Genomic DNA, 27,039 nt, shown 5'->3' on the forward strand with positions numbered 1-27,039 from the left:
TGATTGTAAAAGGCCACCAGGTTGGTCTGACAGGACCTGCCACTGATGAACCCATGTTGATTGCCCCTAAGCATGCAGTCCCCTGCTGGCCCCTCGTGGATCTACTAATGCCTTACTTCAATATCATCAAAACATGCCCTTCCCACCAGGGGTCCTTTTGGGCCATGGGCTTCACAGGCCCTATTCCTGCTGCTTGAGACTTCCTTACCTCAGTTCAACTAAGCTCTGGTGACCCTTAGTCCTTGGTCAGGGATCTGAAATAACTACTCTGGGGCTGCTGATAGCCCCTCTTCTTTCAGTATGCTACAAAGCCAGGGTGTAGGGATCTGCCCCAAGCTGAGCTCTGACCTTTGGGTCAGACCCTAACCCTTGAGAAGCTAATAGTGTCCCAGCTTTGGGTTTTTCTACCCAGTCTTTTTCCAGCCAGGATTCCTCTGACCTGAGAGTTGTTGTGTCTCCACTCATTTGTCTGCAAGCATTGGTCCCTGGTCCAGTGGTTGCTGGTTCCTGTAATCGGTGCTCCTCCGAGCTCCGTGCCCTTTGGGGCTAGCTGCTTTGCTTCAGTGGCTGGCTGCTCCCTGCCTGGGAACTGCTCAGCCTGCTCTCTCCGCTGCACACTGCTTCCACTATGTCCCTATCTGGGGCCGGAAATACTTTCCCCGGCATTCTCCCCGCCAGCCTGGAGCCTCAGGCTACTCCAGAAGCATCTGGATGTCTCCCAGATGCTGGTCGTCTTACTCTCTCTCTTATCCTCTTTCACACCTGTATAAAGCAGGTATCAAATTTAGGTGCAAATAGCTAAGTTGCTTTAACGCATGTGTAGACACGCTAATGCACATTAACTCAGAGTGTGTCAATGGACACATGTTGCGTTAACGGACATTAGCATGTCTGCACGTGAGCTAATGTGACTTAGCTATTCACACCTAAATTTAATGTGCTGTAATGCTCATTAGCATGTCCACGTGTAGACACCTGCCTAAATCGCTTTAATGAGCCTTAAGCAAAGGCACATTAAATTTAGGCGCACGTAAATACACATGTATACATGCTCAGAGTGAATGAAAGTCACAGCTGAGATGAGAAACCTGACCCATGCCTAGCAGAACAGGGCCCACTTCTCCCAATGGCACTTACCAGAAACAAAATTTGAAACCATGGCATTTAAAATGCCCAGAGCCACATGGACTGTAGGCAGGAGAGGTATCATTAACCACATTTACATATGGGAAGCAGAACAGGGTGGTGGGTTGTTTTCTTTATTTTAAATATAATGGTAGAAGTATGTCTCCAACAATACCAGGACAGCTAACTTTGTTTTCATCTTGAACATGTAGTGACTGCACTGCCTGTATTATGTGGCCGCATCATTTTCCATTTAAATCTACAACCAACAGGCTCCATCAGCATTTTTGGAAATATAATTTTAATATTTAATTGCTATGAAAAAAGGTGAATATTTTGTAAAAATTTTCAGACCATACTCCCTCATTTAGAATACAACAAACAATGGTAAACATCCTTAAGGAAAGATTAACCGCTAGTCCTAAATTTATTTACAACTAGATTGAAACGATTTAGTAAAAAAAGTACAAATCCCCTGAAGTTTCTGTATTTTCAGACATTTCCAGATCTTGTTTCTCATTATGCTTTTCACACAACAAACTCTGGCTTTCCCAGACTAGACAGATGTGGAATGTATCTGCTGGATTCCAAGGTCACGGAATTATCCCATATGAGATTCCTGGCACAGAGGTGAAAAAGTTTAAGCACCATGCAACAATTGTTGCCATAAAGAATTATAGTTTGGCAAGCATAAATCATAACAGATGTACAGTTTCTAACAAATAAATTTGTAGGGATATCTTACACTGCTACACTGTGTACCCAGCACTAGGGAGGTTTTATTCATCTGACTTCAGATAAAGCAAATATTTTCAGCTGCCTCTTAAACTGGTAACCTGCACAGGCATGTGGGTTTTGCCAAGTTAAAGAATTGGGAAAACATCTTAAATAAAATGTTATTCAAATGGGGCCTGGTTCTACTCCCCTTGAATTCAATGAGTGTTTTGCCATTAATCTTAGTTGGTTCAGGATCAGGGCTAGGATACAAGGAGGAAAGAATGGCTATCATTGTCTGCCATCCAGGCTACTGCGAAAGTTAATAGACCGTAGTAGTAACAGAGGAAGTAGTTTTCATACACTGTGAATCCAGCCCCAAATGGGGCCAGAAGAAAGCTGTCTGATTCAGCTGGCAGAAAAGGTGGGCTCCACAGCTGGGAAGTGCCATGCTGGGCTTCTCAGCTCCCACCCTTCCCCATGTCAGATCCTTTGGATTTACTTATTACTAAGCACCATATATGGCATGGACTTATGTCATGGAACTCCACTGAGAATGCTCAGTGAGGCATCCAATATCAGTTCATTTGAGAGCTGACCATGGCTGATTGGTAACTGAACTGCTGCCATCTACCCATGGTTGCCTGCAAAGCTTGGAGCAGCTTAAGAAACACACGCTCAAAGGAAAAAGGAGGCAGCAAGAGAAGTAAAAAGTTGAGAGTACTGCCAAGCTGGAGTCAGGCTGGACAACTTACTGAAGCTTTTTGTATGGGCTTTTTACTACCCCCCCAACCCTGCTGAGTACTTTGAAGCATAGCTGGGCATAAACCAAGGACATGGAACTGCATGATATGGATGAGATCCTAATAAATATAGCTCATCTACAAGCCCAGCATCAAGGGCAGGCAGCTTGACATAAAAATGGAAAAAATTCAGGGAAAACTGGAAACTGTATTAGATATATATGTAATGGGCAGCGTCAAATGGGATGGAAGTCTACAATACCATTCTGTTGTAAAAATGTTTGGGTTTAGTTCCAGAGGGTGCATCTCTATTAGATGCTTTACTGTGCAGTAGCATAACCAGCGTGTGTCTACACATGCACATGCTTACTGTGCAGTAAACCTTGTTAATTGTGAGTAAATTTGCTACCTGCAAATGCAAGTAGCAGATTTACTTGTGATTCTTACTGCACAGTAGTGCTCGTGTAGGCACTTGAGTGGGAGCAATTTTGCTTCGGATCAGTTGGCCACTGGGGACGGGAGATTGCTCCCTGCCCTGGGAGCTGCCGGCTGCCAGGGCAGGCTCTGCCATCAGAGCCCTGTTAGGGACTGTCCCCAGCAGCAGGGAGCTCCAAGCCCGCTGCTCCAAGATTGTGATTGAGGAGCAGGGACTGGGAGATCCTTATCTCCCAACCCCCTGCTTTGTCATTGTGATCAGGGAGTGCCCCAGGCTGGCAATTGCTTATCTCCCAACACCAGGTCCAGGATCTCCCAGCACTGGACCTGTGACTGCAGAGCTGGTACTGAGAGCTCCCTGCTGGCAGGGGGTGAGGAGCCTGTTCCCTGCCTAGCTTTGTGAGCATGGAGCTGGATAGTGAACAGGTTTCTCAGCCTGTTCCTCACTCAGTTCCTCAGCTTGTTCCCCATCCAGTTCTGCGATTGTGGAACTGAGTGGGGAACAGGCTCCCCAGCTTCACCCCATGATTGCGGAGCCGGGGCCAGGAAATGATCTGGTTGGGGCAGGTCCCAGCCTCGTGCCCTAATCAGGGGATCGAGGCACGGGGCTTGGGAAGAGTTATGGGGGTCGGATAGGTCCCAGCCCCCTGCCCTGATCTGCCATTCAGGCAGCTAGTAGTGAGCTAGCTGCTAGCTGCCCCACTGGTGAATCAGGGCAGGGTGCTGTGACCCGCCCCTCCCCTGCAGCTCTTTCCAAGCCCCCTGCCTCTAAATAGGGAGCCAGGGCCAGGAGCTAACTCCTGCTGGGGCAGGGGAACATTTTCCTGCCCCGGCAGCAGGAAACTGCCCCCTTCCCCACCTCCCCCCTCCAGGGGTCAGGGTGCAATGTCCAAGCCCTGGCCAGAAGACAGGACCAGTGCTCCTTGCTAGCCCCTGGGCTAACACCCAGGTGGAGCCTAGAGGCTACTAGGGGCCCACTGCAGGGTCCCAGGAAGCAGGAACAATTTGCTGCCATTAGCAGCAAATCTGCTTCCAGTTTCCTGCACATGTAGACACCTGTCCAGGAGCATTTACTCACAAGTAGTTTACTCATGAGTAAACTGTTCCCACATCAAACGCATGTGTAGACACACCCAGAGCAAGCATGATACGAACCTCCTTTGTAAAGTACTTTGAGATCTACTGATGAAAATTACTGGGTTAGAGCTAGAGTTCTTACTCTTACTCAGAATTGTCTTAGTGGGTAGAAAAGAAGTCGCAACATCTGGATTTAGGATTCTGTGCTTACCTCTACTGTCGATTCACTAAAAAGGCAACATTTTAATTACAGTTCTCTCATCAGTAATGGGGATAAGAATTTGAACAATACTATCCAGTGTTGAGTGAAAGCCTCACATGAAATATGCTCTATACATACTAAGAGACAGATTCTGTTACACTTGCTAGGTATTTAAGTAGAACTTACGTTTGAGCGCCTGAATGTCATCCTTTTTCACTAAGACTAAAATGAAGGTGCATTGTAAAAGTAGACATGCTAGGAGTTTTCTAGGCACTTGAGCAGGGTAGAATAGGATTGCACTTAGACACATAAGCCCCATCCCCATGAGTATGTACATCCAGGGGTGTGAATTTTCTGTGGGACAAACAGCAGCGTTACATACTTGCCTCTGGTGTCGTGTCCTCTGGCATGCAGCAGAGTAACGTAGGTGGGGTAGGGGGTGCTGGGGACAGTGCATGTGCTGAACCCAGCAGCCTTACCTGGGGTCCTGAGGACTTCGTGAGACAACAGCAGTGCTGAGCTGGCCCCTTGGAGCCTGGCTGCCAGCCAGAGTGTGACTGGCCTGCTAGGCTCCAGTTTCTGGCAGTGCACGCTGCTGGCATGTGCAAGGTACTGCTTGTTTTAGTGGCAGGTTTTTTTACCCCGGGATCTCTCAGTTAAAAAAAATATCTCCACGATGCAAATTAGCAGCATGGTGAATGGGTGCATATGCACCATGTGCAGTTTGCGGCACCTCAGATGGGTTTGAGGCACCGTACTGTATGTGTGCACTCGTTGGGATGTGCTCAGGGTGTGTCTGCAGCATGGTGGCAGCGTATCCCAGCATCATATTTCTGAGCACTCCCTGTCCACATCCTTCTCACAGAGCTTCAGACATGTAAAACATACCAGTGAAGTTGCTCTGGGATCATCCCAGTGACTGCTCTCCAACATGCTGGAGACCAGTGTCTGCAAAGATACTTGGAAGGGGTACATGATTAGGAACAGGTGGGAGAGGCATGTTGAGGAACATCCTTGCTAGGCCAGCACTGTAGCCACTGGGCTATAGGTATAATCTTAGATTCATTTAGACACCCAGGAGATGGAATAGGGTCTAGTCTAAAGCATTTTTATATGTTTATTCTTGCTATCACCAGACACGCGAGAAAATGGTGCAGTTGTAAGAATTAGCAGCAATTACTTGTCTAAAGAAAAAAGACATTTTAGAATGAAGACAGACAGGCCTCTGCTTGGTGGAAATTAATTCACATGGATACTCAGAGCTCTGCTTGGACAGTTCATTTCAAAACATTTGTAACGATCACCTTGTTGACTTCAACTTTTTAAAATCAGGCCTATTGTTTGATGCTGCAATCTGAGCAGGGAACCGTTGCAAAGCATTGTGATTGCTGAAAACACACTTGAGATTACAGGCCTGTCGGGTGAAAGCAGTGTTTTTCTAAAACAGCCGGGACATTCTTGACACTACGGGGAAAGGGGGGGCGGGCTGGTCTCTTCCTGTTTAAATCCTAGTTTGGTAGAAGGGTGTTAGTAAACCATTTGCACCATGGTAACAAGTGCCAGTGTGGCGTGTAGCCATGAGAGGTAAGGATTAAAAGTGGCCACTTTCTTTCAAGATTAGGCATTTGTGTTGTAAAGGGAACCTTGGGTATTATTGCAAAACAAGCTTCTGAAAATTTATGGGGGAAAAGCTGTTTAAAAAAGAAAAGAAAAATAATGGTCCAATTGTTTCCTGCTTTAAATCGTTGCTCTTTGACTTTCTAACCTGAGAGAGACCCCTTTGGCACATACCCCTCCAACAAGCAGGAGAACTACAAAGTAAACGTCTTCCGTATGGTTAATGAAGTCACTGCCTTAGGCACACTCTGCTATCACACCTGATAATCTCTTTAAAAACACAGTATGATTAATTATTAATTAGGAAGATGAATGTTGTCTCAAAAAGGAGTTTCAAAGGCTGCAATCTGAACTGCTTAGTGTCACCCGGACTTTGTTGATACTGAATGTGTTTGTCAAGGGCTCTTCAGTGCACCAATTCCTAGTCTACCTAATACAGTAAATGAGAGGAATTAAAATAACATTACGTGCCTGAATTTCTTGGGCTTTAGGTACTTTTAGCAAGGGAATTGTTTGACGGGCCCTCGCAGGAAGGGGTGATTTTATTTCCATCTGGTATGACCCAGTTAGGTTCCATCCCTAGCTGAGACAGCACATAAGCACATGCTTAATTTTAATTTTATGTCATATGTCCTGTCGGAGCACTTCAAGCTAGGCAGGAGCTTAGGTGCTGTCTTGAAGAGACCTGTATTTAAGTAGGTGCCAAAATGTGTTGCTGGGCTCTGCAGTGCAACCCAGCAAAACCAGGTGTGAACCAGGGCCTGTTGAAGTCAATGGGAATCTTTCCATTGGTTTCCATGAATATTGGGTCAGAATCTGAATATGCAACTATGTATGCTGGAAGGCTCTGCGTAGTCCAGCTGTCCACGGTTTTAGGCCATCAGAGTACCCCACCTAGCCGTCTGATTGACAACCAAGCTCCATTATCCCCATTATCAGGATCATTTGCCCCCAGTGAACAAGAGAAAGAAAGGGGTGTTCCCTCAACCGGGGCCTATGCAAGAAAGTGCCAGGGGGTTGGTTTAAAGCCACTGGCTGCTCCTTCTCCTGTCCTGCCAGAAGGCCCAGAGACAAAGGCCTTGAATCTTCCCTATCAGCTGCCACAGCTTTTGGCTTTTCCTCCAGACTTCCCCTCTTTCCGCCTCCTCTCCTCACTCCTCCCGTGCTGTTGACCACCGCAGTGCAGTTACGTCGGGTGAATTCTGCAACCATCTGAAACCTGAGCAACAGTGCTGAATGGGTTGTCTTAATAATTTGCTACAACTGCCGATTGTGTGGACATTGCTTGATTATTACAGAAAGTCAGTACGTTTCAGATTTCATTGTTGGTGCGCGGTAGAAATCCTGACAGCTGTATTTAAGTTCCATAAGCTGCTATATATCCCGGGCCTCCAGCACAAGCGGTAATTGTATGGTAACTCTGAGACAAAATGGGATATTAAAATGAAAGGTGTATAAATATGAAGAAGTACTTTTACTAACAGATTTTGTTAGCTGCTTGGCTGTCTTTATGAAGCTTGTTACTGTATTTTGTGAGCATTTCTCAGTCTTTACTATGTTGATCTTCACAACACACTGGAAAGGTGCCATGATCCCCGTGTTACAGATGGTCCTAGACAACAAAAATGGCAGCTAGGAATCGGTGCAGAGGTAGCCTAGTTGCTTTTACTTACCTTTGCAGATGTGACTTCTGCCAGCACTGGGGGTTATATATGGGAACCTTTACACTGCATCTGTGTTCCCCACAGGGTATTCTTGCTTTATCACCAAGTTCTTGCAGCTATGAAACAAAAAGTAGCTGCATTGCACTGGAAGATTGAATTTGAAATATTCCATAAGACTTAACGAGCAAACTCTTTTGCATACGCTAAACACAGGACACCATGTTTGCCTTAATGTTTTCTTAGTTCATTTCTGGTGTTTAAAATATCCAATAATCAAATCTGTAGAGTTGTGGTGTATACTGGAAATACCAACACACTGCGATGCTAGTAGCTTTGCTGTAGGCACTCCAGAAAATATTTTGAGAAAACTTGGGGGAAAATCTGGTGCAAAGATTGCAAATCCCATGTTAGTTGTTGGAGATTCCTTCCCTGATAGCTCCGTATGCACACACTATTCGTTTTTCACAAAGATAAAATATGTCATAATTTTCTCTTCATGTTCAGCATGGCCCTGACTTTATGTGTAGTTAATGCCTGGCCTAACTGTTTATTGAGTATGTTACTCCTTGAGTACTTTTGAGTATGTTACTCATGCTCTTATAGGATATTGCTGTATTACACAAGACGTCTCCCTGAAATCAGAGGGATCAAGTCACATTAAGTCATAAAGTTCCATTTACTGTGAGTAAGGATGGCCAGATCAGATAGTTTGCTTTTGAAGGCTTTCAGGACCCTCTCAGGATGTGTGTAAAGCCTTCTGGGATTGAAGCTGTAGCTTACAGACTGTGGCTCAAGCTATTTAGTCAACATGGCCAGTGTGCTTCAAATCTACATTTAAACTAAAGTCCCAGGAATAATAATTGCGGTCCCAGGAGTAATAATTCTGTTTTTACCGCACCGTGTTGCCTCCATACACATCAATGATAAAAGAATTGGAGATACACCTTTACAAACAATGTTCAAACAGGTGGGAAGGGGGTGGGGGCCAGTCTGTGGTGGAGCTCATCCATGTCTCTACATACATTTAAAACCATCCCTTAAAGGGATGCCTTTTATCCCGGGCCCATAAAGATGATATTGAGATAGCTAAAGATGGGCTGTAAGAGTCTGCCAGCCCCTTAGGGCAAAACTAGTTGCTTTATAGTGTAGATTGCCTTAGGACGTACAAAGCTCTTTCTGCCGGATTCTGCAGGCAAAGATTATTTTGGGGGCTGCTTTTCTCTGGATCCCAAAAACTGTCTCTTTCCATTACACCAGGTTCAAAAAAGTATTGGAAAGCCATGCAAAGAATTTACAAAGAAAAATTAAATTCCCCAGGGAAGGATCTCTGCAAGCCCCACTGCAAGTGTTTATCCCACTCCTACAGCAAAATCTACAGTTTGTTTGTTGCTTGGAAACTATTGCCCTTGCTGGCTGCAGCTGCTCACCCAGCCCTGGTCACAGCATTAGCTATGAGACTTTAATTATGATGTCTGTCTCAGGCTTTTGCTTGGTCTGGGTACTTCAGTATCTACAGAATGTTTTCACAAAGTAGCAGATGGTGGTAGGAGTAATTGGGCCATAAAACAACATTAACAGCTAAAAATGATTTTCACCAGAAAGAAGGTTGTGGTGGGGTGAGAGGGGGGGTTCAAAACTGTTTTCTTGTTTTCTGTCTTTTGCATTCAATATTGCCTGTGCTGTAGGTGGTAGCATTCAATCGTGTCTGCTCCCAAGACATGATAACTATTAAGGTCAGTCACAAATACGAACAGTTGATGAATAACCCATTATAGAGTCACTTTTATGTTGACTCAGTGGACATTTCCTGGCTTCAGAGAGAGTAAAGATAAAGGCTAGCTTTGTACAGGGAAAGAATCTTTAAAATGCAACATTTTTTTTTCTTTGTGACTTTTATTGCCTTGTAGGCTGACATGTCTGAAGGAGGAAAACAGTGCATTGTTGGCAGTAATCCATGGTGCTTGGCACAGACTGTCGTTAAAATCTGCCATTAGGATGAATATTAATTCAGTTGTTTTCCCACAGAAGCTACTGATTAGTCAAGGCCAAGTATCTTGTAGACAATTCCTTAAAAACTGCATCTTAACGCACCTTTACCAGATACCTCTGGGACAGTGCAGTTTTCTGTTGCCAGCGTGATTACAGAGCTGGCAAGAAAAATAAATAACTGAAAAAAAATAAAGTTATAACTAAGTGGAAAAAAACCAAACAGGTAGGCACAGATCCTGGATTGGCACTGTGCTGTCAACACAATCTGGGCATGAAACCATCAGAACCAGCAGAGATGATCACACCTTAGAATAAGAGGATCTTCCCAGGACTGAAACTTGGTACTGATGCCAGCTACCCTCCTTGCAGCCAGTGCAGGGAGCATGAGCACAACTTCCAGTATCCTAGTGGTCTCTAGCTGCACTGTCACTTGGGGATGTAACTTAAAACAGTCATAGTAGCAGCTTGTCACACAGCTGGCTCAGAGTCAGAGAGGTGCCCTCCTTCTGTGACACGTCTTAGTGGCTTTTTGGTGTTAGGTGAAGCCCTGAGCAGTTACATCATGTGGATCTACCTGTATCATGCCCCTCTGTATTGCACTCGATCTGAATCGAACTGGTATACTTCTAAAATAACATTTCAGAGTCGGTGGACTATGCACCTAGAGGCACTGATCCTGAGCGCACTTCCATTAGTGTGAAACTTACCCCATGGTGAGGGTTGGAAATGGGAAGATCACCCATGGAGCAGAGACTCCTTAGTTTATAGTTTCACATCCCCATTCCAGAGATCTCTACACCGTCTCTAGACCCATTTGAATTGATGCAGCATGCGCCGTTCCTTCTGTACTGCATTAGGGCTCTGTCTTCTGTGGCCCGGCTCCGGCTCCCACTGCGGTCAATACCAAAGCGCTGTTGGTTTCAGTGACAGGACTCAGTGCCGGTTTAAGGCAAACTCAATCTCAGAAATGCTGTCAGAGCAAGATTGTCCTCGAGTCTATGACAGGGGGTTGGACGAAATGATCTAAAAGTCTTTCCTTCTCGAATGTCTATGGTTTAAAATAGTAAATGATCAAGGCAAAGGCATTTCCTGGTGATTAATGGCTGGCTGGGTGTAGTCCTGTCTGGGCCTTAACCCTGGCCTCTTGTATATCCCTAGGAAGTGCCCCGTGGGGCTCAGTTATTTTGCTGTTCTGAGCCACACATGGTTTATGGCTGATTGACATTTTTAAAAGCACCTCTCTCTCCATGCTCTGTTCTGGTGCTTGCAGTGGATGGCTTTGTTCCTCCCTCACTAAAAGGAGTGGATGTAACTTTTAAATGTATGTAACTGTAGCTTACGGTGGCGGGAGCTTAGAAACGCATCATAATTGTATGCACGTGTGACATTGCTGGCACATAGTGCAGTGCATATTGGATAGCATCCGGCATAGCAGTTGAGCTGATTTCTAGGACTTGGGCCAGTCAGGTAGCAGAGTTTGCTCTCTCTTGTCCCCTCTAGAGTGTAGTATGCAGTCATGTTTCTGAGGCGTTTGGATAGTGGGAATATCGAGTGTTAGCATTACCGAACTTCTGTAATAGCAGTGTGATTGTGTTAATAATATAAAGGCCTTTTCTGATCCCTCTTGCTGGCAAGACAAGTGCATGGGAAGCACAGTGCTCCCATTATTACTATAATGTCATCTTCTGAGCTTGCTCGATAACTAGCGGCATCTTTAGGACTCAATCTTACCAGGTGCTGGATGCCTTTAAATCCCATTGAAATCAGTGGGAATCAGTTCCTCTCAGAGTAAGGTCTATTAATTTACAAAACTTCATTCATGCTTTAGGTGCCTACTGAATGAAATAGCAGAATGTGTTTCAAAATGGGAGTAGTTGCTACTGCTGCTTAGATATGGCCTTTTCTGCATATGGAGAATCTCCATAATCTCCAGTTAACAGAGAAAGAAAAGGAGAATGATGTTGAGGGACATAGCTCTAAAAATCCTTTTTAATATAGACCTAAGGCCTGTTTCTATAGCTCTCGTGGACATAAGTAATCATGAGAGCAGACAAGCGGTGAGGATGGTTATGTAGGTCAAAATGGGACCAAAAGTTGTTGGAGTATACTGTGTGGCTCAATAGCTGAACTCATTTCAATTATCATTAGTATAGAAAGTTAGTTATCCGTAATAATTAGTGTCACCGTCATTCTAGATCATCAGGTTTTTCCAGATAACCAAACATCACAGTATGACGTGAAATACCTAAATTACTGTGCTGTACGGCAAATATTAATAACAAGCAATAAACATATGGTTCTGTATAACATTTTAAAATCTCAAAGCACTAGTGAATAAACAACGCACAGTTGTCTAACCAACAAGCAAAACACAACTGCGGGCCGATAGTTTTGTTAATAGAAACCCTTCTGGTTAATTGTTTTCTGGATAATTGACTTCTGGATAATGGACTCTCTACTGTTTTTTAAACTAGAGCTTTGCTAATAAATCTCAGTAGGTCTCTTGTAGTAATCAGACTGTCCGTATTTCTAGCATGTTTTTGCACTGGAGTTATCATTTCTGAATGTCTTTAATCTTAGAGATGCAAGGGGAATCATTTCATTTTGTGAATTAGTAAGTGTGATTAGGTAAATCCTTTCCACATACTGCGTCGTAAATATTTTTGGTTGTTTCAGGACCAATCCTACTTCCATTGAAACCAATGTGTGTCTTTACACTGACTCACTTGCGATTTGAAGGAACTACTATTTGCACATCTCCAGTTGTTTTTGCTGCTACTTCCTAGGATACTGGTAAATGTTCAGTAGCTTATAGTAACTTAAAGATTTAATAGCAATACCATAAAAAGGACTCTCAGGGGCTTACCTTGTGAAGTTGTGAGTTATGGGGTGAGTTGTTTAGCAAAGTGTGAAACAGCAAGGGGCTCAGAGTCAAGAGCAGTAGCAGAGAGGCAGACTACATCTTTCAGCTCAAAACCTAAGGTTTCAGCTCCGACCGTGCAGGCTCCTGTTGTGTCTCGGTGGTTGAGGAGTCTCCGAACAGGGCATGAAAGAGCTACGTTGTCTCAGGACAACGGCACGAGTGAGATAGGAATTGTCAGGCCAGAGATGCAACCCTTACTTGAAGATTTATCTAAACCCACATAATTTCCTTTCTGATATACCAATATAGTTCAAGGGTCACATGTGTCTCATGCAAATTCAGTTAACCTGAAGCATATAAAGACACTTACCCTGGAATAGTTTATTTCTATAAGGGAAGGTGAACAAGTTGCAGAGGTATCCAGCACCCTTTTATACTGATATCATTGCATGCACTATACAGGTTCTACCAATGTAACAATTTTGACTGAAAACCACATCCTTACTTGAAGTAGTTAAATCATTACAAAAATGAGCTTAAGCTTTCTTGCTTGTGCGGTCTATTGTCTGCTCTCTTACAGTCCTTGTTAGTAATCAGTAAGTGGAAATATGCTTCACGGGGGACTCTTAAATTCACAAGAGATGACTATCCCATTCAGAAGCTTCTTCCGTGAATCAGGCCATTCAGTATTAGCGAGGTGAGGGGAAGGGAAAGAGACAGAACATTAAAAACAGTTATAAAAAAAGGTTATGCACCGCCAAGTGCAGTAGTAGGTCTTATACTCATTTCCAGATGAATGTAGGTGGCGGGATGCAATGGAGCTGATATTCGTCTCACGTTTTGCTAAAGCCCTACTTATGCTTGCTATGCCATCACAACTTTTTGCACTGAGAACGTCATTCGCATAATAATAAACATTGCAACTGGGTACATTTTTAGAATAGCACTCGTCATGGGCATTTGTCATTGACTCGGCTGAAAAAAGTGGACTTTTTAGGCATACATCGCATATGTAAAGCCCATATTCTTTGTCAAAGGCAGGCAATATGATATGGCCTGAATGTTTTTGTGAAAGGGCTCAGTGTTGCAATCCCTTACCTGTGTGAGTAAAGATGCTTGCAGGATGGATTTGCAACATCTGCCCCAAAGCGACGTGACTTTGACCCCTATTCCCAGATGCCATCCCATAGCAGGTTAATAGTTTCTGTGATATGACCCAGTATGGTCTATCACCACCTCCAAGTACAGGATATTTGCATTGTCATAACCCTGCAAGGCGTGGGTAGGAATTGTTTTAAACCCCCCCCCATTGTTTTGACTCTTATAAAAAATGACAGTATGCCACCAATCCATTCAGATCCATCTAATAAAATTCAGTTAGCCGTGACTATAATTTATGTTGAACTCAGCTTTTGTTACTTGAAAATCCCAGTTTGCAACCTCCCTCCCCCTTACTCTCCCAAAGTAAACTCGGCATTGTAGTTTACAGCAGTCAGATATAAGTCACACAGATGTATCACCGGGAACCATGCCCTGCCCTGCCTTGCTGGCTCCCTGCCCAGTCAGTGCTTCCATCCCCCACCCTGCAAGGAAATGTAAGACACTGAAGAAGCTACAGTACTTCATCAGAGAAGTCTCCATAGAGAGACCTATAGCTGCTTCTTGCCTTAGTGGGGAAAATGCCTTTCCTCCCCATCTTCCTGAACATATGCCAAGCATGGCTGGGATACGGGAAAGCTGCTGGGCACAGGGTTTTTTCCCGGTGGGGCAAATCTTGAGCTCTTGACCCAGTTAACTGTAGTAAACGCCTAGGGATTTCAATGAGAGTATGTCCATACCCCCGCTGCATAGGCTGGTAAGAAGGGCAGTGATGGACCAGGCATCGTGAGGAGCCCACGCTTCTGCAAAGCCAGTGACCCTAGAGCTTCCATGCAAGAGGCGCAGAGAAGCGGCAGACTGTCTTCTCCGGGGGCCACCGCCTGGTGTGGGGTTAGGGTGTGCACGGTGGGTTCTGTTACCTGCACGTCCCTTGCATCCAACCTGGGTTTTAAGAAGGTGGAGCGAAGTTCACCCTCCTCAAGACTGAGTCAGGGGCCAGGACTGAACCCCGACAAAACTTGCAACACATTCTTAACTGTTTTTCCCATCCTGGAACGACCAACTTTATTACAGTTCATCTGTGTCCCCTCTTTCATACGTGTAACAAAACAGTTGGTCTTGAACTGTTCTTGTCCTCCGGATCATACCTCAGCTTTATCTGGAAGAAAAAAAATAATCCTAGTGATTTTCAGTAAACTCCATTGTTGATGCAGTACCAATTCCACAGAGGATTGTAGGATGGTTACAGACTTCAGACGTTGAATCAAACCCAATAGGAACAGGAGACACGCGCCATTGTTTATATGTGAAGCACTTTGCTATTGCAAATAGTTCTGATCAAACCAGAAGGATTGCTTGTGTGAATGCAGAGATTCGCATATATATAGTACGTGCTGGATCTGGCCCCAGCAAGTTAATAGGGATCCCTTGATCTAGATGGCCCAGCTTTGTGGGACGTCTAAGCACCTATATGAGCAGATAGCTGCAAAGTAAACCACCTCTCAGAGGGGCATTGCTTTGGAGGGGGGTGGGAGCTAATTTAAATACCATTTCATTCATTTTTACATCTAAACCGATGGTGCCGTATCTCAGCCATACATGTTTACAAAACAGTTGGGTGATGCGTCTGAAAGACATTCAGAAAATACTTCTCACTGCTGCTACCGAACAGTTGCAGAGGGAGCGAACAGGTGCGTGGGGTAAGGATGGCTGATAGTAGGTGATGGCACATTGCTTTTCAAACTGCTACTCCTGTTGTCTTTGCAAGATGATGCCTGTATTTACTTGGAAGAGAGGAGAGGAGAGGAGGTTATTGATATCGGTTACTGGGAAGACCGGGACCTCTCTCAGGACCTGAACAGGAAGATTCCCAGATCCCCTGAAGATTTATCCTTTCCCTGCCATAGTTCTGCTGGCCAGAAGACATGCTTGTCTGCTCGTAGCTTTGCACCATCGCAGTGTACTGATTTATTAAACAGTGTCAAACTCCCTTGTAATGTTTGCAGTGGATGCTCTGCAGGTTTTGTTCCACAGTGGAGGAGACTAAAATAACTATCAGTGTCCAAGACAGTCTTGTATCCTAAACAACACTGAAGGGCGCCAAGTGCCATACGGCAAGGGAATAAGTGTTTCCCACTGTGCTCAAATGCTTTTGGGAGCTGAGGGGGTCACAACCTTTGAACTCTCCTGAGGAAGTGCACCTACCGCACAGGACTGGGACCAGGGCAGGGATTCGTGCAGATGAGGGTATTGCATGCGAGTCAAAGTTGGCAAGGCAGAGCGCAGCACACCCGGAGACCTGACTGGTGACTACACTGCATTGATCTGAAAAGCATACTAGGATGCAGACTGGCCACGCAATGCTGTGGGGGAAGGTTAGGGTTAGGGTTAGGGTTGGGGCAGGGAGCAATAACCAGCTCATTTGGGCATGATTAACTTAATTAATAGTATGTTATAGATAGCAAAGGTACTTCCATAAGCCAACCAAACAGGTAGACATGGACTTTCTCCTCTCGGTCAGAACAGCGTGGGTTCCTGGAGACAAAAGAGACTAGGATATTTATGCATAACATAACATTGAAGCGATAAGGATGGATAATATAAACACCTTCTTTGTGCTGTGGTGTGGGCTGCCTTCCTGGGAAGGTCACTCTGACAATACCCCAGGATGTACTTGCGCTGTGTGTGACTTGCTCTGAGGCTCTGCAGTATAATCCGTTCTTACATCTGGGTGCTGTTGTCAGGGGTTCAGGAAACTTCTTTTTGTTACTCGGTCGTAGACCTGTTCTCATTGAGCAGCGGGAAGAGTGCATGTGACTGTTAAAACAAGAGTGGAAAAATATGTATCTGGAATATGCATTGCTTTATCCTGCCAAGCTGAGTGTTTATTGTGGAGGCCAGACACATCTGTCCTTCTCCAACAGATATCACGGTGTTTCTTGGATTAAAAAGGCAGACTGCAGTGGAACGGTGGAAGAAATTGCTTCAGAAAACTCTGACTTATTGAAGTCTTATATCATATGGACCCTGTCAAGAAATGCTAACAATAAAAAAAGAGGCCCTTTAAAGGTGGCACTAGGAGAGATGAAAACAGTCTTGCTTGATATTGTAATTGCCTCAGAGAAATCCTGCCCAGGATGAGTAGCTGGGAGTTGGTTACTTCTTTTTTGAACCTGGAAGGTCAATGCTCCACTTTTATTCCCTCCCCACCCCCAAGGTTTTCATTTGCAATAAAAATTGGGGAAAAAATTGCTTTGGAAGAGAGAACGGAGACTTCAGTTGCCGCTCTAGCTGAGGGGCTGGGAGCTTGCGGTCCTCACCCAGGGGCTGGGTGAGATGGAGGAGCACAGAGGCTGGAAGTTATCACGACCTGATGCTGCGTATCCTGCACAGCCGTGTGGGTGCTGAAGGCAGGCAGACTTGGGCCTATAAGCTATGCCTGAGCTGGAGTTTACTGGGAGGGTGATGCTTAGTTAATAGAGCCCTTTCTCTGTATGTGTTGCTCTGAAGCGTGTGGCTTGCATGGGTGTGTGTTTTGAGAACTATCGCTGTCAGCATTGCACTAAAGTGCTACTATTGCCGTACACGCTCACATGCTCTTTGCACTTTCAACCTCTTGCAGGTTTTTCGTGAAAGGCTTGGAAAACGGCAGTGTTGGCTAAACAATTTAGTTAGATCAAGGATAAGGAATTCTTGCTGGAAACCTGACAAGCACCAAATCATTTTCATATATTCAGGCCTCCTGCTTAGTTACTGCCGGGGGTATTCCGCAGTTTGCTGCAGACAGGTTTATGTGCATGGCTGTGAATAACGTAAGCGTTGCTTGTTTAAAAACAATGTAGAGCCCAGTCTTCTGAGCGGTCTAGCTCAGGTCACTTGGCCTTAATCAGGTGAATCGTGGGGTGAATTCTGTCTACCGCTGGAGCCCGTCGGGGTGAAATCCCGGCCCTTGTGAAGCCAATAGGCATCTTGCTGTTGACTTCGGCAGACCGATATCTTCAGCCTCGGAGCGTATGCTTTCTCGACATATGGGTGAAGCATGTAGTCAATACGGTGGCATGGTAAATTGTAGTGACCAACTAGGACGTGTTGACAGTCTTCTGCTCTCTGGGAGTCTCTGTCAAGCACAGGGTCCTGATAGGGAGATAACAAGAGAAACAACAACTTTTCATGTGACAGATTGATATGATAACTTGCAAACTGGAGCGACACGGCAACATGTGCTGGGGACTTGTGTAGTAATGTCAGAAACCATATTTATTTTGTTTCTTGTTCCTGATATGGTCAGAAACAAGCCTTGCCTTTTGATTTGTATACTGTATAAAAGTGAAAGTTATCAATTAACCAAGTGAGTTGCCCAGCATTTCATAAAACATGCCAGTGTTTCTAAAAGAAAACCATTGTGAAATGAGGCCTGATATAATAATAAGGAAATGTCACATACACAGTTTTATCTATGTAGCACCTGTTCAGAGGAAAGTAAATTTTGATAATCTTAACCTAACGCTAAATATCCCGCTGCTATTTGTTGTGACTGTGCCTTTGCAGGCTAGGGAATCAAAGACTTTTAACTCGCCTTATCGTTCTATTCAGGTCTGTATTTGAACTGCGATGTTATGTATTTTATAAGGCTCTGTTTCACTCTGGCACAACGGCTTAAGGTCCAGTCCTGCAAGGTGCAGAATGCCTTTAGCCCCCACAATGAAGGCAATAAAATTGAGGGTGCTCAGAAGATAGCACAATCAAGGCTCAAATCCTACCCGTGCTGTAGGGAGAGCAAGATCAGAGGTGCCTGGCCCGATAGTTAAGAGGGTGCTAGCAGAGCTAGGAAGGAGCTCTGCATTGATTAGCATGCTCCCTAGGGGAAATGGTTTTGAAAGTATCTGCACTTCAATTTACAACAATGCTTTACACACTAATACGCTCTCAGGGTGTTAATGTAGGTAGCAGTAAAATGTGTTGAGCTGGGTGGTGCCTTGTGGGATCTTCCTCAGCCTTACAATCCTTCTGGTAGAAGATATGCCCTTGTCCGACCAGCCCCACTTTCCCAGGCCTGGCCAGGCGAGGGAAGGATTGGGCTCGAAAGAATATTTTTCGAGAGATGGAAACCTAGCTTTATGCCTGCTCTCTCTTACAGTAAGCCCCATTGTTGTCTTTGGTGGATTACTTGGAAAGAATGGAAAATGCAGATTTAAGAGGCATCCCCTATTATGGATGGCACAAGACTTAGTTTTAAAATGCCCTGTTCCATGAAGTGCCCTTTATAAAATCAATATTGTACCTGTTTTAAATAACATCTCTTCAAATCGTTTATCAGGTTTAAAAAAAATAGTTTCCATATCAATTGAAAATAAATACATATATATGGCCCTTACAGATTAATAGAAGACTTGCAGCCATAGATAACCTTGGAGAACTTTAGGCTGTGCATTGAAAACAATAGAAAATCTCCCCTGGGAAAGAGAATTCCTTTATGCTAAGCACCTCACTGGAACCTGGTCTATACCAAGAGTGCAATTGAGTTTTAACATATGTTAACACGCTTTAATTAATGCAATCAGTAATTGTAACATAGATAAGGAACTGTTTTACTTGTCATGTTTAAGCCTGTGGCAATTACGAGTCTACAACTATAATGCAGATGAGCCCCAAGAGAACCATTTGGTATGATTAAATCTAGTTTCTCGTCTGAATTTTTGTGGCATTTCAGGTGCAGATTTTCCACTTGAAATGTTTCACCTTTGGCCAATTTTTATTCAGATTTGTAGTTTTTAGGATAATTGGATGCCTCAGTGCTTGTTAACATGCTATAGAGATTTTCACCTTTCAAAGTGCTAGCTTATCTGTGCTCTGGGCTATTAGTGGTCAAATGATTATAATTTGATGGATGTTGGGGAGGCCTCATTTAATTTCTAGTGCGCAAAGTCGCATAATAGAAAATCTCTTTACTATAGCTACATTAAGTGGTCCCTTTATTGACAGTCTCAGTAGACAACCAGTGATGAACAAAGTGTGTGATGAACCCCTTCTCATCGCTAGAGATGCACTTTTTACAGTGGAGCTGAGGAAGTGATTAGGAAACTTTCCCTTTGGCTGCTTATGATAGAAAAGTTTCTGTGAATTGAGAGAGAATTGTACTCTCTAAGCCTGTCAAGCCAGCAGCTTTCAGAGGGCCCTGTGCTTACCCTACAATGATTTCTGAAGAATAAATGATACATTTATGTATATTGTTGGTGTCGTGTGTGAGGACAGCATTGCAGGATCCAGTCCTGCTGCTCTTGATTTCAGTCAGGGGGGACCCAGCCCCATTGACATGAACTATATTTGTAAAAATGCATTCAGCCAAGCTATTGATTTTTCCTTTTGATTACTTCTGTTCAACTCAGATTGAGCTCCTCATCCTGTTATTTCCCGTTCTAAGAACATGGCTAATACACTGCATAGGGAAACACTCTGGATTCTTAGTTTACATGTGTAGCATGTCATAGTTCAGCACCATGATGAAACCGTTCCAACTTCTCTTTTCTAGGGCACAGCTTCTGTTCTTCAGCGCAGGTCGGATAATGAGGAATACGTAGAAGTCGGACGACTTGGCCCATCAGATTATTTTGGTAAGAAAAATTTGATTCCATAAAAAGCACGCAAAGGGAAGGTGGAAGAACATAACTGATCTCCTTCTGAAATAGTTTTCTGTGTTTTAAACGACAATGGGGACAAACAGGATAAGAATCTGCAGTCCCCCCAATGAACAACTTCCCTAGTTGTTCCACATTTACACTGGGGTAATAAGAAGAGAGGGGCCCAGAATGGTTAAAACATTAGGAAGGCGTTAGGCTTCAACGCTATTTAGAATGGCTTAACATGGTATTTCTTCCTGTTTTTAGGGGAGATAGCGCTACTGCTCAATCGGCCCCGGGCGGCAACGGTGGTGGCACGTGGGCCGCTGAAGTGCGTAAAGCTGGATCGTCCTCGCTTTGAACGCGTGCTTGGTCCTTGTTCCGAAATCCTCAAGAGAAACATCCAGAGATACAACAGTTTCATTTCTCTTACTGTCTAAATGATTCCACTGGAAACATGCCTTTGTGCTACCTTGTGCACTTAAATTTGATCTGTGCAGCTCCATAGCTTTATGATGATGAAACAACAAGTGTGCATTTTATGTGTATTTTTCTGTTTATGTCTGAGGCACTGGATACAAATCCATATGTTCTGTATCATTAAAGTAGGGAGACAACTGTTGGAATGAGACTAGCGTTGAGGAGCCTTGATAAATCATGACTTTCGGCTTATAGGCAAGATGGCGACAGGTTGCCAGGTGAAATATATTAACAGTGTGTTTTTAACTATTTAAAATGCACAGGAATCTCCATTTCTCACTTTATTGTAGCTCTTTCTCTTTCAAGTTAGCGCCTTCTATCTTTTGTCAAACTTTTTTTTAATGAGGTTATATCCCTCAGCCTGGTGGTTTCATATACCCTTCGCTGCTAATGGCCTAAAGGTTTATAAAGCTCCACATGATAAATGACAGTTGCACATTTGAAGGGAGAAGGCAAAGCTTTTCATCATTCCAATGTAACAAGGAAAACCAGGAGCTTTGATCACTCTGTGATTTCAGTATCCTAAGCTAGATCTGTCCCTGATGCAAGCACCTTGGAGTCAGTAGAATTACACCAGGGATTATTCTGGCTAACTCTCTGCTCTCTAATCCAGTTTTTTTTCAAATGTGAAAACTCCAAGGCTTGCTGTGTTTAAGTGTAGCCATTAATTCCCAAAGGAGTTTAGCCTTTTTAACTAGGCTGAGCTAATACCCATGGAAGTCAATAGGAGCTTCTTCATTGGAATCAACAGGCTTTGGATCAGGTCCTCAGACATATGAAGCATCGCGTTGTACACTTGGGCTGAAATCTTCAGCAGCTTTTATGGATATTATACACACAGCTTGAGAAAGAATGAAAGAATGCCTTAGCCTTTTCAACAGTGATTCAACATGATTATTTTACACATGGCCCCTTTAATTCATAATTAATACGATTTTCTGAAAGCTAAATACACACTTCAAACTGAACCATCACTAAATTGTGTGTGCTTCTTATGTTGCCTGTCTGCAAAAAGGCTTGTACTACACAAGTAAGGGGACCAGGATGCTTCAGTGAGCTATCTATGTAGGTCACCCCATAGGTCCATACAGGTACAGGGGTCCTTTTTGATGGAGCCTCTTGTAGGGCTAGTCCTTAGTCTTCTGAGTCACCATCCAAGAGAACAAAATTCAGTAATTGACTTCCCACTGGAGGAAAACTCTTCACCATGACAGTAGTAAAGTTCTGTATGGCTATAACCACAAACGTCATTTCCACATGTTGATTATGGCAAACCCGTATTTCCATCGCAGCATCTTCTTGTTGGAACACAGGAAGAACTTTCCATGCCCTTCCATACTGAAATTATGTAGATAAATGAAGCAGATATAATCATTGTTAAATCAGAGGCATTAATTAAGACTGAATTTAGCAAAGACTGGAAAAGTTGAGTAGACTCTTTTTACCAAATTGAACAGAAACTTCTGGATTTGGTTCTATTTTCCCACCAGTTCTCATTTGGTGGGTCTCAGTACTTCAGTCCTTATGAAGATACATGATCCTGTTGATCTCATGAGCCGGTCCTCTCATTATTTCAAAACATTTAATTTATTTCATCATATTTTCAGTGATCCTAGTAATCTATTATTATGACCATTATTTATTATGATTATGTTATGCTTCCTGCATGTATTTTTTAAATGTGATTATTCAGACATTTAATTTTGCAATTTGCAATTTTATGGAAAACATTTATATAAACAAAAACCCACTATATATATGTATATGCAAAACTTATTATTTGCTTAACTGTTTTTTGTATTTTCTTGTGTAATTTTTAAAAATGAATTTTAAAAGAATACCATTCACTCCTATACGTTGTTTTACCTATTGCATTTCAGTTGCTGTATTGGTAAAAACTTGAGAGTGTTTGGTGTAATATGCAGGAAACGTTTAACCATTACTAAAACACTGAGTATTAATCTCGCTGTTCAAAGAGTTAACCCCCCACACACACATACACACACAGAGCAGATTCTTTACTATAAATCTTTAAAGATCATAGAAACCACATTTAAATTATGGTTCTGTTTTAAAACAATCCTAAGAGAAGCGGAACCATTTAATATCATCCTTTTTTTGCTCTAAGTGAAATAAGTGGCATTCTATTACATTTTAAAGATAATTGTAATATTTGAAATGGGTGATGGAACAGAATTATGGTATGAATAAAATTCTTCTACGTTATATGTGGTGCTTGTGGGTTTATTAATAGTGGCAGTCATTATTAGGAGAATTAATAGCTGGAATAGGATAAAACAGAAGTCATTTTCTATTTAAACATCTGAATACTATAATACAAACTTAAGCTCTGTTAAAAAGAACGAGACTGAAAGGGAGAGGAAAATAATTTCAGTGTCTCAGAAATGGATACTGAGATATTTTGTCTGAGGAGCTTGTAAGGAAAAAAACCCTTTGGTGTTTAAATGTAACCATCTACTTAATCTCTCTGTCTGTCTAAGAATACCACGGCACTGTGGAAGCCCCTAGTACCTCCATGTTGTCATGTAGACCACCATTCAGCTTAAGCAGCTTGGAGCAGGTGAGCATTCTCACTGGTTTTAGAGACCCATCAGAAAGCCATGAAATAAAAGGACACCTTGTGCTGATCCTGTGGCCTGGTTTTTTGTTGAGAAGCAGCCATTCAGTTGCCACACTGCTAACGCTATAGCTGAAGTCCTGTGTGTCCTGTATAGCCTCCATGGTCCCTCTCCCAGCCTGCCACTAATGCCTGGAGCAGGCTGCAGGAGTTGCGGTCACTCAACAAGATCGCTCTGTGGTATCCTCCACGCAGTGCAATCTTGGGTGGTTCCTTTGTCTAAGTCTGTCCAGCTTTCCATTTTTGGAATCTGTTATTTTTCCCCTTTTGCTATGATTCAGGCTGTAAGGATTCGTCTTTCCTGAGCATTACTCACTTCATGCAGTAATCAAAAGTGACCACTTTCTCTGAGGTCCTTCCAGAATGGCATGACTATCCCACGCTCCTCCAAAGAGTATCTGACCACTTCTCATTGTCACTCCCAGCGTGCTTGTTTCAGTTGGGTTTAATTGTGCCACAGCCGTTTCATGCAGAAGAACATGCCTGGAGCCCTGTTCATGCAGAAGAAGGTTGGTTTATGGAATGAATTGTAGCCTGAGAATTGTTTTAAGAGACACATATGATTGGCCATGGTTTCATCCATGGACGCCATATGACCTATGCATGTAGACTCAGAGGTTTATGCTACTTTCTACAGATTTGCAGATGAGGCAGCTAAAAGCATACAACTGTGCCACCCCCTTCAATCTTCAGTTTCTTTTCTCCCCAACCGAGTCTAACACTGTAGAATCCCTGGGTGCATAAGTAGACAAACTAGAATTTATTGAGGATAATAAGAAGGTTTGATTAGTTTTCTGTCTGGTTTGTTTGCAACAAGTATAATAAGCAGAGGGTGAAATTTCTCCCCATGGAAAGTGTTAGCACAGGGGCAAAGCATCACTTGAGATCACCTAAGGCCTATATTGAGCTCTTCAGTGGTACAGGAAACCTTGTGCTCATCTCCTTGTTGCAGAGGTGAGTTTTCCTCCTTGTGCTTATTTATCATATCCTATCAGAGAGACAGAATATCATCTCTTGCTATAACTACAGAGGCAGACCCAAGATATTCATTTTAAAAATAACCATTGATCTTATTGCCATTGTTTTATTTCAGTGGTTGTATTACTACTTTACTAAATTACTATTGTGAAGGGCTGGATAGAAGAGTAGTAGGAGGAATTGGTCACTGTACATTGATCTGATTCAAGCTAATTGGTTTTACATGAGCTCACCTCTTGTATATATTTTCACCAGTCAGCTTATTCCTTTAGGGACAGCAGTATCTACCTTTAGCACCCAGACACATTTTGTTGATCTATGATCCTAGCAATCCTGTATCTGTCTATTCCTTTTCCCTACCTGCAGTATACACACCCACCCACAAACTCGCAAGGATGTTACCTGCATGTCTGCTGGGCTTTCAAGAAGGGAAGAAAGGGGGTGTGTGTGTGTGTGTGTGTGTTTGAGAATTCAGCTATAAAATGTTGGAGTCACAGGAATGCATCTGCTTGAGCTCTCCACCTCCAGGCCTGTTGCACATCTCCTTCCTGTAGAGTTTTATATGGAACATAAGGCTTACATGACAAGCTGGCCTTTTCTGAAAAAGCTGGCTAGTCACAGAGCCGGCATCTGCAGCCATCTGGCATTTCTTGGAAAGCTGAGGATGTTTTGTGCTTGTTCAGACTCCAGGATCAGAATCTGAAAATCTGGAATCAACTTTTTAGAGCTAGCAGTCTGTATGCTACCTTATAACCTGGGAAAGCAAAGCAGAGCATGCCTGCTTCATCAGATCTGCCAGGGTCACCTAGAACTGCATAGATTTTGGTTTTATAGTCCTCACCGTTCTCTAGCTCCTCCCCAGCCATGTTTTAAATCACGAGAAGAGAATTGAAAAAAATAGGTGAACCAAGGGAAACTCAATATTCAATATAAATGGAAACCCAAGTAATCCACAATCCTGGACTTATTCAAGTTTAAACTAAAGTTGCAGGTTTCTCTTTTTAAAAAAAGACAGGGATTTTCACAGGGGAAAAAAATAATCACATTGCCCAGGAAGACTGCTCATATCCCAGAGCAGAACGTATCCAAACATGGAGCGACAGCGTGCCATTTTGTTGCACGGGCCAACAACACTAAATGAATTGGCAGACATCGTGCTTCGACATAATTTCTAGTAAGTGCGCTGTTAGACTGCTGCCTTATTATTTATGCTTTCCACTGGCTCTTTTGGTTGAAATGCAAAAGTACCTTCTTTGCAAAAAGAAAAACCAAATATTATTCCATTCAGCCTAACATTGAGAGGACTTTATGATTGTATTAACATTGTCCTTCACGGGTGCTAACAGTTTCCTGTCTTTTGCAAGAACTTGCACACATGGAAAGTGTAGACTGATGATGAGATAGAGATTTTCTCGCTGCTGCCTGCTGTAGCTGGCTCAATGGATGTTCATGCTGCTGGCTCTAGGGAAATCAAGCTGAATGCCTTTCTGGGAAGTGGCTACTCCCTATCCTCTTTATACAGCAAATGTATTGTTATTATTTGAAAGAACTTTTGTATTGCCCTTAGACTACAAGCATGGCGATTGTTCAACTGGAAGACATCATGGTGCATAGCAGTGAAATACGACGTACAGTACCATGCAGTATGTATTTTCCAGATAAATTGGGAAAATGGTGAAGTGAATCTGTCAAGATTTGGGCACAAAAGCTGCTTTACAGTATTTCATACGTGTGGAATTTCTGTGTCCTATGGAATGACTGTTCTGACCATGCATTTAAGATAATTGGATGATTAGCTGTCTTTCTAGTGGTTTCTTACATTTTTTATCTTCTAAGTCATAGTTGTGGTCCAAAGACAGAATGGCACAGTCCTCAGATCAAACCTGTCTGAAGTCTGATTTTTGCTAACTCCTGTTGCAATGCCACGTTCATTCTCACCTAGAGGAGGAAGAAAACAGACTCACACTTAAAGAATGAAGCGAACCTTCTCCCCTTCATCCTCAAGAGCTCCTAGCTGCTTGCCAAGCTAAGGACTGGGCGTTGCTTGTAGACTATAGATGACCTTATCAAGCCATTCCATTATTTCATAAATCTGCTGTGTCCCCGCACTATTCCTCGACTGAACTGGGCAGTGTTTTGTAACGGAAGAGAAGCTTAGATGCTTCACCCCTCCAATTTCACCTGAGTGCCGATGCACACTCGTGGTCTTCATTCAAAAAGCAGTTCTCTTTCACTCGCTGTAGTCTTGATACACAAATCCATACCTGTTATCATCCTCCACCTGCCTACAGCATAATCTAGGACTAATAGTCAACTAATAGTCAGGCAAGCGGCAACCCGCCAGGGCCCAGAGTATGTGTTAATAAGCCTGCCAAGCAACCGGTAAGGCTGGGGATATGGGAAAAGAGGTAGAGGCTCCACTCCCTAGCAGACTTCAGATTACTACCAGCTGCCAGTATATCCACCACCAGCAGCCCCACACGTGCTGCTGCTGTTGACAAGAGTAGTCAGATGTGCCCAGCACATGTCCCGATGGTCCAGCGGGGGATAATCTACCATTAGATGGCAGGATGTTTTGTGTCCTACACACATAGCCAACCCAGCACCGCACCCTCCATTGTTGCTTGAGTTTTTGGCTCAGCGCCCAGGAATTAGCTCTTAATGAAGTAAGAAAGTACAATATTAACTGAGGATTTTTTTTTTTTGAAGTATCAAAGTTGCCATCAGCTCTTTCGGAGCATGAGAACTGGCACAACAAAGGCATATTTGTGAGGGCTGCCGAAATGTAGCGGAACCTGT

General features: G+C 43.4%; 1 protein-coding gene across 1 annotated transcript in view; it reads left to right on the forward strand.

The window, feature by feature from the left end:
- Positions 1 to 22,850, forward strand: part of PRKAR1B (protein kinase cAMP-dependent type I regulatory subunit beta) — a 121,884-nt gene extending 99,034 nt beyond the window's left edge. The window contains exons 10-11 of the mRNA XM_019542090.1: positions 20,057 to 20,138; positions 20,412 to 22,850. Coding sequence (XP_019397635.1) covers positions 20,057 to 20,138; positions 20,412 to 20,584 — 255 coding nt within the window. The 3' untranslated portion in view covers positions 20,585 to 22,850. The remainder of the gene's footprint in view (positions 1 to 20,056; positions 20,139 to 20,411) is intronic.
- The last annotated feature ends 4,189 nt before the right edge of the window (positions 22,851 to 27,039 follow it).

Source organism: Crocodylus porosus, unplaced genomic scaffold (assembly GCF_001723895.1).
Source record: "Crocodylus porosus isolate Cpor-Errol unplaced genomic scaffold, CroPor_comp1, whole genome shotgun sequence".
In the NCBI taxonomy this organism is placed as follows: domain Eukaryota; kingdom Metazoa; phylum Chordata; order Crocodylia; family Crocodylidae; genus Crocodylus; species Crocodylus porosus.